This window comes from Ceratotherium simum, chromosome 40 (assembly GCF_057802395.1).
Source record: "Ceratotherium simum simum isolate JZ-2026a chromosome 40, ASM5780239v1, whole genome shotgun sequence".
NCBI classification, from domain to species: domain Eukaryota; kingdom Metazoa; phylum Chordata; class Mammalia; order Perissodactyla; family Rhinocerotidae; genus Ceratotherium; species Ceratotherium simum.
In genome coordinates, this window is record NC_141939.1 from 1,134,004 (window position 1) to 1,147,869 (window position 13,866).

Genomic DNA, 13,866 nt, shown 5'->3' on the forward strand with positions numbered 1-13,866 from the left:
GCCAGTTTGTCTTAGTAGTCCTACAATCATTCAAATCTAGATATGAATAAATAGAAAATGCAAATGATTCCATTTTTAGCTATACCCTTTTTAAAGGAGAATAAGTTAATCTGTTGTTTTCCCCATAAAGGCCAAAACACTGCCTGGAACTGAACATTTAAAATTCAGAAGATTATGGGTATGTGATTTCAACAAATAATTTAAAAATAATTCTCAGCGGGGGCAGCCCAGTGGCGCAAGCGGTTAAGTGCGCACTCTCGGCTGCTGCGACGCCGGTTTGGCTCCCAGGCGCGCACTGACACTGCTCGGCAAGCCATGCTGTGGCGGCGTCCCATATAAAGTGGAGGAACATGGGCATGGATGTTAGCCCAGGGCCAGTCTTCCTCAGCGAAAAAAAAGAGGAGGACTGGCAGATATTAGCTCAGGGCCGATCTTCCTCACCTAAAAAAAAAAACTCAGCAATTTTTAGTCTACATTTTTGTATTACCAAACTCTTTCGCTATTTAAATCTGTCTTCAATTCCAGCTAATGTGTTCATGATAAAGTAACAATAATTCTGAAGTAAAATAACATTTTTATTTAAATTTGTAGTAAAAAAATAACTCTAATATGATGATAATTAACAATTATTGAGCACTTACTATACTGCCAGGCATGTTGGATCAGTTCATTTCATCTTCATGTTAACTCTATGAAATACTATTATTATCCCCATTAAACAGGTGAAGAAAGGGGACAAAGAGCTTAACTAACTCTGCTAGTAGATGACAGAGCTAAAACCCAAACCCAGGCACTCTGTTCCCCAGGCCCATAGTTCTTAATCTTGTTGCTATAATAGCTACACGTGTTTGGTGTTAGGAGGAAAATGCAAATAGCCAAACCACTTAATAGTGTTAGCTGATGTAAAGATCATTTAAGAAACTCACCAACTGACAGATAGGATACGGGGTGTTTACTGTAAAATTCTTTCAACATTTTTTGTATGTTTGAAATTTTTCATAATAAAATGCTGGGAAAAAGAAACTTCATCAACACACCATTTAGGTAGTACTTTAAGAGATGATACAGAGAAACCATTAAGTTGCATTTCTGACATGCAAAAAAAAGTAAATACGAATTACTTCAATTCCACAGGAGTTATTTTAACATTTGTCAGGAAACGGTAGCCACCAGGCTAGACCAGCTGAACTGATAATATGGGACTTGGCATTACGAGATACTACAGGGATTTCTTTTTGTTGAACAATATTTAAGTACTCAAAGGAAATTAGTCTAAACTTTTTATTCTACAGATTAAAAAAAAAAAAAAGAGGTAAAAAGATTTAATCATGCATAGCTGGAAAACGGGTCTCCCTGTTTCATTTCAGGGTCCCAGACAAGTCCATACAGAGTGGTGCAGTTTAGCTAACAACCTAGTAAGTGAAAGCCTCCACACCAAAGCAGAAGAGGGAAAGAAAGAGGAATGCTGGAAGAAATGAAAATCGCTCTGTTATTACTAAGGTTTGCCATTCCATTAAAACAAAAAGAGGCTAAGCATCAACATCCAGAATAGAGAGCAGAACACTATGGAGGTAGCTGGCTGCCAGAACAGCAATTTTCACCTGTAAAGAGGACCCAAGCCAAAAACAAACAAAAAAACATCTCTTATTTAATGATGGCCCAGGGTTCTGGCAAACTGAGGTGGAAAATTAAAGTAAGAGTGTTAAACAAGAACAATAATCAACAACAGATTTTTTAAAAGGACTATTTAATGCTTTAAACTTGTGGCATGTTAAAACTAATTACTTAAAAAGACATCACAGGGCCGGCCCTGTGGCTTGGTGGTTAAGTGCGCGCGCTGCGATGCTGGCGGCCCGGGTTCGGATCCCGGGTGCGCATCAAGGCACCACTTCTCCGTTCATCCTGAGGCCGAGTCCCACATACAGCAACTAGAAGGATGTGCAGCTACGACACACAACTATCCACTGGGGCTTTGGGGGGAAAAAATAAAATAAATAAAAATCTTTAAAAGAAGGCACATTTAAAAAAAAAAAAAAAAAAAGACATCACAGTAGGGTAGAAGAACAAAAGCTCTAGAGCCAGTAAGATCTGGGTTCAAATTCTGCTTCCCAGTCATAGACTACCTATATGAACTTGAACAAATTATATCACCTCTAATATTCAGTTTCCTCATCTACAAAATAGGATTAATCAATTTACCATCACAGAGCTGTTTAAGGATTAAGTGACATAAAATTAGGTAATTACTTAGCAAGCACTGTACCTAGTAGACAGCCCTCAATTCAAGTTTCCTTTCCTCTTGTGATTTACCTGACACATACACATTTGAATTAGAATGAGTATGCTAAACTACAGGTACTTTCACAGAAATTGGGAAAGGCTGTAAATCCAAGGCGCATGGATTCCAAGGAAATTTCCCTTGTTTTCCTTCAGAGAATAACAATGAAAAACTATCCAAAACAAGTAAAAGCAGAAAAGAAACTGGGTAGATCAAGTTTGAGTTTGTTCCTGAGGGTAATTTTAATTTATCCTATCATTAAGCAAGTCTCCCATATTTCCAAAGTTGTACAACAAAACACAAGATGGAGTATAATACCTACAGTTCATAGTGATTATGGTGACAATAAATGTCCATGACAAACCAAAGTTAACTAAGAAAAGGATAAATTAGTAACAGTCAACTTAGTAAGACAGGAAGGCATGCCATGTATTTCATTTACAGAGTTCTTTTGAAAATATTTCCCATAGTTTTTGTTTGTTTGTTTGTTTGTTTTGTGAGGAAGATCAGCCCTGAGCTAACATCCATGCTAATCCTCCTCTTTTTGCTAAGGAAGACCGGCTGTTAGCTATCATCTATTGCCAATCCTCCTCCTTTTTTTCCCCAAAGCCCCAGTAGATAGTTGTATGTCATAGTTGCACATCCTTCTAGTTGCTGTATGTGGGACGCGGCCTCAGCATGGCTGGAGAAGCAGTGCGTCAGTGTGCGCCCAGGATCCGAACCCGGGCCACCAGGAGCGGAGTGCACGCACTTAACCGCTAAGCCACGGGGCCGGCCCTCCCATAGTTTCTGATAATAAAATATCTGTTAATGCTTAATTCCCTGCCCTTATCCAATACCAGACAGAAGAGAGAACTGTGTATTAATCTATGAAATTAAGAATTTTTAAATCTATTATTAAACTTCTATGTTGACATTATGAACGAAAACCATACCATTCCTCACACAGCCTTTATGCCATAAGCAGAGACATGAATAAAACAAAACTGTGAATTAGCTTACCAAAGTTTTTTGGGAGACTACATTTAAAAAATTATTCTTTTTTATATTTCATTTACTATCTCGGGTATCTCACTAAGCTAAAATTCATTTACCTTCATTCACTTTCAATTTATCCTCTGGATTTAGGCTCTCCAGTGTAGGCTGGAGAAGCAAGAAATTCAACAGAAACAAATCTCAGCAAAAAAAATACCCTTGGAATTTGAAAGCCAGAAAATAATATTCTAGGTGTCATGATACCAAAACAAAAGTTGAAAAAGTCTTGTTGGAGGAATCCACAATAAACCAGATCAAATTGCCTGTGACCCACTAACATCCAAAAAGGACACTTGGTCTATAAATGTCCGGTATCCCAAACAAACTGACACCAGACTACCTATGATATGAGGTACTGGGGCTCCAGGATTTAGAGTAGAATTTTTAAAAAGATATTCCAGCTTCGGGGCCGGCTCCGTGGCTTAGCGGTTAAGTTCGCGCGCTCTGATGCTGGCGGCCCGCGTTCGGATCCCGGGCGCGCCCCGAGGCACCGCATCTCCGTCCAACCCGAGGCCGAGTCCCGCGTACAGCAACTAGAAGGATGTGAACCTACGACATACAACTATCTACTGGGGCTTTGGGGGGAAAAAATGAATAAATAAAATCTTTAAAAAAAATAAAATAAAAAAAGATATTCCAGCTTCAATATACCACTAAAGCATGTTTCTCCATTCTGCTTTGGCCTGCTACAAGCCATTTCTGATATTCCTGAATGTGACATGATCAGGGATTGCATGATCATTAGGTTATTAGTATATCTAATCAGTGTAACAAGGTCATAGATATAAGAAAGCCATGTCATTTCCATTTACTATTAGCATCTGAATATTCATTTTCCAAGTTAAGACGATGTTTTAGATAAAACTTAGAATGAGAATCTCCTTGTGTGCTTTATATATTGAAATTTTATCAACCAGATGAAGTACAAATGTACATTAATGCAAGAGAAAAATGTCGCAATTAATGATGATTATGAAAACTACTTTATGTACAAGAGAAATTAACAATTTTCAAATAGTCAAGTAGAAAAATAGAGTAATAATATTGAGTGAGTTAGCTAATGACTTTAGGAATAATAATATATCCTTTCTGAGCTTACAAATGATTATAAAGATTTAAATGAAAAATACAAAGAATAATAGAGATTATGTCATAATTCTAACTTTATTCAATTACTTAGCATACTAGTATTCACAACATTAAACAAAATAACTTCTAAAGATATTTTTAATTTTAATTATTTAATTTCATGACTCTTTCAAGAAAAAATCCTATTTGAGAATTCACATCTTTTGTGGATGAATTAAAAACAGAATGTTAACTTTACTACCTTAAAATTTCATGAGGAGAAAATACTCCAAAACTATGTGCAACATAATTAATCATCTTTGCTCCAGATATTTAAAAAATATTTAAAAAGGAAAACGTTAGAGGAAATAAAAGTTCCCCCAAACATCTTGTATTTCACCAATCTCAGTTGCAAGTGACCCTCCATTCAGTACCTATAATGTGCATTACAGCAATCACAGGAGTAATCTAACAACAGGCAGTGCTGAGAAAATATTACTGCAGTGTAACGCTATGTTTTTAAAATTAGGCCACTAAAATTTCTAATAATTTGAGGGATAATATTTCAGATTTATTCACATATTCCAGAAGTTTAATCTATGATGATGATATTGGTTTCAGTCCCAGCTTTGGTCAAATACTGATTTTCACACTTGGACATTTGGCATTTGGAAAAAAAATGTATACTTGGTGCAATATTTACACACAGCCAAAATATGTAGGTATTTCTTACATAAATGCATTATCTACTTCTATTTTCATTTGCTTACACAAAATATAATTTTAAAACAGAATCCTATGTATACCAAGGATGTAGAAAAGAAATCAACCCACAACCTCTTTTATGGGCCAAAGAGCAGAAGTTATAAAGAACTTAACCCCACACACAAGTAACAGTGATCTAACATTTTATTGTCAACTGCCAGTAATCAAGGAAAAACCAAGCAAAAGAGGTGCCGGTTCTTCTTATCTCTAGGCATTTTCAAATGAGTTCCCTTAATAGGTTGAAACTTGTACACAATAGAAGAATTCTTGTTTTCTATAGCTAAAAATCTGCAGATCTAAGTTAGCTAGATTTAGTTGATTTCATATTATCTTAAAATATAATGTGAAAAAAATTAATACTTTGTAAATTCAATTTTTAATGTTTTAAGATTTAGAAAAATCCTGCTATATAAGATGAATTTATAATGAACTAGGATGAAACAGCCTGTGATCAAGCAATATCTAAAAAAAAACAAACCTTTTTAAGGATCCAATATCCCAGTCCAGCATCTGATACCAGATTTACTGTCATCATGAGGCAATGGAAAGACTACTGAAACGAAATGCCACAAGACACAGATTGTGGGCCTCACTCAGCTGCTTAGTCACCTTAGACAAGTTACTGACCCTCTAAATCTGTTTCTTAAACTATAAAATGAAGATATTAATATCTGTCTTGTCTATATGGACCAAATGAATTACAGCAAATGAATTATAAACAGCAATATATGTATTAAGCATCATGAGTTCTAAATCTAGGTTCTTCATTTTTGCACTTTTATAAATAGATGGTTACTGATTTTTATATGGTTTTATGTTATAATTTTAATGACAATTTATAAAAACTCCTTGGGACTTGCTTTGGTCATTTATTTGCCATTCAAGAACATGAGTATGATTTCTGAAACTTTAAGTATTAAAATAGTTCATTTGAAGTATTAAACCATGAACTCACATTAAAAACAAAGCAAAACAAAATAAAACAAATATAAAATCATTTTACAGTAGAGAAAGATTGCTCTTTGTCAAGAGTAATAATAACCTGCTGAAACTGCTTTTGCTAAAGTATTGGATAATGACTACTGTCTGGGTTGGTACATGGCATCAGCAGTCAAGTAACACCTCCCAGGACCCAAATACCTCAAAAAAGCTATTGGAAATAAGAATGCCCTCAGAAAGCTCAACCATAAAACCAAAATGAGATGAACCAGAACAGAGATTAGGAAGTCAGACACAGAGGATCAAGTAAAAGATGACTAAATTTAAGATATTAGCATACAATGAAAAGAAATGTACCTATTAGAAAGGAGGGTTGGTTAGCAATGAAAGTGATGAAAAGGGAAAGGTGGAGAGACAAATGTGGGCAGTGCCCATGTAAGCACTGCCCAGGAGAGAGGATATCCTGTAAGGCCAACGCTTGGCAGATATATTATGGAGACAGAAATATCACTTTATCAGAGCCTGATACCATTTAAAATTCTGCTCATTTATAACCAAATCCCTTGTTCTAATCCCATGCTCTTGTTCATTAGGCAAGTTTTGATAATTTGGTTTTCCATATAGCATTCTACATGGAAAGACTACACCCCCTGATGCAAACAATTAATCCCCGTTTTACATGACTACCCATTCTCTTGTGATGGGGATGTCTATCCTCTGGATAAAAGTGTGGGCTTTGGAGTCAGATTACTTGAGTTCCCACTGATTTACTCTGTGACCTTACGATGAATGAAGAAACAGACACTAAGAGACTGATAAATTTCCCAAGCACTCTTTAATTCAAGTTTTTAAATATCCTAGTTTAGTATATCCTGTGGCCAATTTTCAACCCTTACTTTCCTTTATCTGCTCTGTGATCATCCCTTTCTTGAAGCTTTCTCCTCCCTTGGCTTCTAGAAAACTTTTGTCTTCTTCGCGGTCTACTACATACATACCTGAATGGTCTAATTTCGACTAACGTCTCTGCTAAAAACTCCCAAATCTTTATCTCTATCAACTCTAAGAAATAGCTCATAAATTTTGCCTTTTGTCTGCTTTCTCATTGCCAAGTCCTCATTACCCAATTTCTAGACTTTTCCAGTAGGTCTGACTCATTCCTTTCTTTCATGCTCCACATCCATCCATCAGCAATCCTACTGGTTCTTCCTTCAAATCATATCCAAACTCCAACCATTTTCACCTCCCTGGCCTAAACCATCACCCGTCACTTAGATTACTGCAGCTTCCTTTTTACCATTCTTTTACAACAGCATGACCCTGTCACTCCTCTGTTCAAATCCTCCAGTGGCTCCCAAACCATTCAGAGTGAAATCCAAGTTCCTCACAATGGGTTACAAGGTCCTACACAATTGCCCGTTGCCCAACTAACTTCATCTCTTACCACTCCCCCTCTTGCACATTCTTTTCTCTAGCCACACTGCTCTCTTGTTTTTCCCTTAATTACACTAGGCTCATTCCTGGCTCCAGGCTTTTTCCATCTTTTGTTAGCTTTATCTAGAATGCTCTTCCTCCAGATGTACTGGGCTTGGATTGCTGTCTTATTTTAGGGCTTTGCTCAAATGTTACTTTTTCAGTAAGTGCTTCCAGAAACCCTATTTAAAATAGAAATACCCTCCCCACACCCACAGGATGCCCCCATCTCCCTTTCTACTTCATCATCATCTAACACATTTGTTTTTCATATTTATCATCTCTCTCTCCAGAGAAAACGTAAGCTCCATTAGGTTAAGGATTTTTTTCTTTACTGTTGTCTTCCCCAAGCCTAGAACAATACATATTAAATATTAGGTGCTTAATATTTAATGAAAATGATTGAAAGCTCCCTAAATTGTCTTCCTGCTACTGTCTCTCTTTCTGTAGTCCACTTCCTCCCAGCCCCCAGCTATCGTGTCAAAAAAATGCACCTGATCATTCTCCTGCTTAAAAAACTTTGATGAGACTTTTATATTCTTTAGGGTCTGACCCCTAATTCATTTAAGCCTTTTCCTCATTCTCCAAAATATGTTGTACACTCTTCACATACTAACATTTTTATTATCCCTGCACCTACCATGCCATTTCATTTCTTCGTGCTTTTCACATATTTCTGCCTCTGCTTGGCCAAACTTTTATTCATCCTCCAGACCTAGCTATTCCATGATGCTTCCCTGAAGCCGGCATCTATGCCACCACTGCATTCAGTGTATACCTCCATTATAACACTGGTGCTACAACTATGTATTTACCAATCTGTTTCTCCTAGTAGATTATAAGATCCGGTGAGCAAGTTTAGTGATGCTGTATTCAGATTTGTTTCCCCAGTGCTTAACACTATACTTGGCACAGAAAAGTCTGTTGAATGAAATGTAATGAATGAAATTTAAAAGTGAATGGAATAATTTGTTTATGAGAGGCTGAAAAAAAAAATGTCTTCCTAAGAGTCAAAGTGCTTTCCAACATCAAACCTGAACATGATGTTTAACTTGAGATTTTTACATTTGTCAAAGAAAACCTCACTTTGATAGTTTTAAAAATAGTTAAATTAGTAGAGTCAGGAATCAAAAATAAATTAATGATAGAGTTTCAGTTTTGCAAGATTTGGAGTTCTGGAGATTGGTCGCACAACAACGTGAATGTATTTACTACTGAACCGTACACTTAAAAATGGGTAAGATGGTAAATTTTATGTGTATTTTACCACAACTAAAAATAAATAAATCAATGGCCTAGTGAGGGAAGGAATTTACTCCAGTAAACATACTAATTTACAAACCAGATATTGTGGAGAGCATCAAGTAAACTTTGATGTGAGAAAAGGCATTGCAACTTTTTTTTTTTTTTTTTTTTTTTTTTTTGGTGAGGAAGACCAGCCCTGAGCTAACATCCGATGCCAATCCTCCTCTTTTTTGCTGAGGAAGACTGGCCCTGGGCTAACATCCGTGCCCATCTTCCTCTACCTTATATGGGACACCGCCACAGCATGGCCTAACAAGCAGTGCATCAGTGCGCACCCGGGATCCGAACTGGTGAACTCCGGGTCACTGCAGCGGAGCACGCGCACCCAACTGCTTGCGCCACCAGGCCAGCCCGGCATTGCGATTTTTAAAATTAAAATTACTGACATTAAAATGGGAAGGGAGATTGAATATCATCTAGTTCAACTACTTTATTTCACAAATAAGAAAAATAATGATGGAAAAAAAAAAAGAACTTTAACCAAGTTAGAGGAAAAAACCAGGATCGGAACACAGATTTTATTCAGAATGTGGAGCTCTCTTAAATGTACCACATTACAATCCCAAACAATTCAAGAAGTAAAGGCTAGAACTTATTGCATTGCTTCCCTGTGCAAACTTAATGAAGAGTGAAAATAATACTGCAGGTAGGAGTTTGCACACCTGGGTTCTTACCTAGCCCCTATCTGTGGGATCTCAGACAAACTGCTGAACACTGTAATACTATACTACCTCATGGGACTAACATGAGAATCAAATGAAAGCCCTGTTACAAATGGAAAGTCTAATCATCTTCTCCACCCTAGTCACTGCTGATGCTCCAGTGTAATCTCTTAGCAAGGCTTCAATCGCTATGGGGGAGGGGAGGAGAGGAAGAAAGGGGGAAATAAAAACCGCTACGTTTCTGACTAGCTGGAGTTTTGTTGTTCTTGTTTTATGTAAGGAAAGCATGAAAAGGAAGGAAAGAAGGTGGGAAGGTTGTTCATAATGGGCAAAGAATAATCTCCTAAAGGAAAGAATTATCCATACCTCCCATCAATTAAAGATTTTAAGAATCACAAGCTCATATACTGTTCATGTTAAAATTATCTTTTTTCCCAGTGCAGGCCCTTCAACTTTTTACCTTTAGCATATATCAGAAAATTATGTAATAGTTACTTGGGTATATTTATCTTTCCTCCTCTACTGTAGATGTGTCCAAAGCAGGGACTCACAGTATTTAGCCTTTACCAGTTGTTTGTGAATTGTTTTAATTGGGTCAACATCCCAATTATATATAAATATATAAAAACATAAAGCTAGGTGGCTGGAGTCGTGCCTATGCGAACCGGATGAAAGGGAAGAATGAATGAAAAAAGAGAGACAAGAATTACATCTCCCTTTGACTTCCTCCAACTCCTTCTTCACCTATATTATTTATTTCTCAAGTCCTATGCAGAAACCCTCCACTAACATTCTACATATCCACGAGTTTATTTACAGGTATTTTTATATTAATAACACTTTATAAAAATACAATGTTTTCACTCCTGGCATGAAAATATTTAAATGAAAGTACACCAAACGAGTATTTTTTAAAAAGCTAATTCATTTGGCAAACAAATCTTATGATAAAACATGTCCAAGAAGACATCCATTTTTTTAAAAGGAGAAAAAACTGTTCATTCTATGAATTTTCATTTACATTTAGAATCTCATTCTCATATAAACTATAATAGCACTATTTAAATTTGTATAGTCAAAGCAATTGTAAATAAAAATCACAGATTTAACTTTTTTCTTGCACTCAAAATTAATTTTCAAAAATGTCATAAAAAGAATATCCTTGAGATGATGCATAGCTCCAAATACCACAATTCATCTTCTCCACCTAAGTCACAGAAACTTTTATTATACTATAACATAACTATAATATGGAAGCACAGAATATTTGGGGATTCCACATATTAGTCCACTTTTTCCCCAATTTCTTAAGAATCACCCAGAGCATATTGAAAAGGCACATTACCACAATCTACCCCTAGGGATTCTGACTCAGTTGCTCTAGGCAGGAGAAAAATCTTTACTCCTCAAAGTGATTTTGATGAACAGATAAGTCTGGGAAACACTGATTAGTACAGTGGTTCTCAATTTGGCACACATTAGAATTACCTGAGGAGCTTTTAAAAATCTTAAAACCCAGGCTGAGGCTCAGACCACTGGAAATGACATTAACACTTTTTTAAAAACTCCCCAGAGAAGGCTGAGAACCACTGATCTTGTAGAACTGGAAAAACTGTCATTGAATCCTCTTACGAATTAAGCACCTAGGCATGCTCAAGTCCACAAAGCTAAGTGGTAGCTAAGAACCAACTGCTGAGCTGGAGCTAGAACCATTTCTCCCGACTCCTACCTCACTTTGGTTTTCGCATACTTTGTTTGTTTTGTTTTTCATGTAGGTTGACAGAAAAAAGTGTGAAAAAGATAAACCATCTCTTTTTGCTCAGAATAATACTGCCACTTAACAACTGGATAAGTTAAAACGAAGCTAAGGTTTTCGTTTTACAAAACACTAGAAAATACTATTTCCTTAGCCCTAATATAAAACAAAAGAAGACTAAATATCACTTCTACTCAGTTTTTTTTGTGTAAGGAAGATCAGCCCTGAGCTAACATCGGTGCTAATCCTCCTCTTTTTGCTAAGACCGGCTCTGAGCTAACATCTATTGCCAATCCTCCTCCTTCCCCCCCCCCAAAGGCCCAGTTGATAGTTGTATGTCACAGCTGCACATCCTTCTAGTTGCTGTATGTGGGACGCGGCCTCAGCATGGCCAGAGAAGCAGTGCGTCTGTGCGCGCTGGGATTTGAACCCGGGCGGCCAGTAGCGGAGCGCACGCACCTAACCGCTAAACCACAGGGCCGGTCTCTCTACTTAATCTTTAGTTCCTACTACTAAGCTGTTAACATATCTTACAAAGAATTCTTTAAAATTTTCTTTTTAACTTCTAATTCAGTATTTTAAAATTTCAAATTCTTGTCAAAGTCTGGCATCACACTTCCTTACTAGCAAAATTATTTCAACACCTGTATTTGGCAACATGGTTTCTTCCTTAGGTAGAATACATAATTCTACATATTGAAGTTGCTCTCTGAACTAACAGAGAATGGATTTCCTTCTTCCACACAAAAGAAGGAACTTCAGGCTGCATAAGCAAAACCCCATCATTAGTTTGTTCACAGATATTAAGAGTGGGAAACTCCTCAAGATACTAGTTAACGCAGTCTAAGAATTTTCTCATTTTAATAACAATGTTTAAACAAATCATGAAAAATGTGTCAGGTGCAAGCTGTTATACCCTAACTTTCAAGAGTGCTTTTTACTTTCTAAAAATTATACGTTTAATTGACTCGCCTTCTGCCATCTACTTTTATTATTACACCAAAGTTGTTGAAATACCATTTTCATCCCTCTCAAGGTTGCCAGACCCAAATATTTAGATATTTCAAACTTCAGTGATGTTTGTGATTTCTGCTTCTAGGTTAAGGGAAAAAAACAAAAAACAAAAAAAGTGCTTGGAACGCTTTACCACAAGCAGATCAGCCGCATTCCTCCAACTTCATCGACTTGTATATAGTCTGAACCACAGCACAATGTATACTTTTCCTTTTCCATTCACAAAGGAGTAATCGCCAGGTTCCAGACTTTTAAATATTCCCAATAACAATCAGATGCAACGGATATTGTTCCAGTAATTTTAATGAACGAAAGCCCTCCCCCCTTTTCATGGTTAAGACAGGTATCAATGTAAATTTAAAAACCCAAGCACAACTTCACTATGCTATTTGCGCTCTTATGTAAATACCCCCAAATCATTACAGGGAGCCAAGCAGGTGCCTCTCGAGGCATGGCAAAAATTAAAAAATCCGCATCTCAGTTCCATGTTCAAAGGATGCACAGTATCTAGACAATCGGGCTGGCCTGCACCGTCCGTGGAGTTTCTACTTGGGGAGAAAACTGCGCTACGCTAAGGGTGGCAAAGCCTCAAGTCCTGCGTGTCAACACTTGAACTTGAAACTTGCCATTTCCAAGTCGGAGGGGCAACACCATAAACGCACGGCCTTCGGAGGTGGCCGAGACATTTCCTTAAACACCCAGAAACCACACGTGTGTCTTTTCCGGAGAGGGCCAGGGCGGTCGTGAGGGGTTCTCGGCTGGTCCTAGGGCGAGGCGGGCGCGGCCCCCGGCCCCGGAGCCGCCCCCTCCAGCCGGGCCGGCCCGCGCGTGCCGGCGGGGGCGGGGGCGGGGGCGGGGGCGGGGGGCTCGCGCGTGCCGGCGGGGCGGGCCCCGGCGCGGGCGGCGGGCGGCGGGCGGGGCGGCCGGGCCTCCCTCCCCGCGGCCGCCGGCCCGGGCTGGAGGGGGGCGCGGGTCACGGCCCGGACGGAGCCACCCCGCGACGCGGCAGTCATGCAGCAGGCGCGCGGCCCCGGCCCGCTCCCGCCGCCCCAGACCCTCCTCTCCTCCGACAGAAAGACAGACAAGAAGGCGTCCCGACCTGTCGCGCCCTGCATGTTCACAGTCTGTCATGTTTGGTCAAGAACGGGGCGGGGCTGGAGGGCAGGTCTGCGAGGCCGGCGGCGGCGGCGGCGGCGGCGGCGGCGGCGGGGCGCGGGGAGGACCCCCGCGCCGCCGGCGGGGACCTGCTCCCGGCCGCCGCCGAGGGGTGACGAAGTGGTAAAAACTCACGGTTACTAGTGAGCGACACAGACACAGACTTTCCAGTCTATTAACAACCACGCCAGAGAGATGGGGCTCTAACTGCACACACTGGGCAACGGCCCCGCGCTGCCGGCGCTGCCGCTTTAGTCTCTATTCGCCGCCGGCGGCTGAGGCTTGGGAGCGGGCGGGCGGGCGGCGTGCCGCGACGCGGGGATTTGGACACTGGCCGTAACGGTGATTTCTCCTCACCAACATGGCGGCACCCGAGACAGGCGGCTCGATAAAATGGCGCCAGCCGCAACACCCAGCCC

At 39.4% G+C, this 13,866-nt stretch overlaps 1 protein-coding gene across 1 annotated transcript in view; it reads right to left on the reverse strand.

The window, feature by feature from the left end:
• ZC3H6 (zinc finger CCCH-type containing 6) overlaps nt 1-13,866 on the reverse strand; it is a 66,969-nt gene extending 53,103 nt beyond the window's left edge. Inside the window, exon 1 of the mRNA XM_087426095.1 lies at nt 13,392-13,866. Coding sequence (XP_087282221.1) covers nt 13,392-13,423 — 32 coding nt within the window. The 5' untranslated portion in view covers nt 13,424-13,866. The remainder of the gene's footprint in view (nt 1-13,391) is intronic.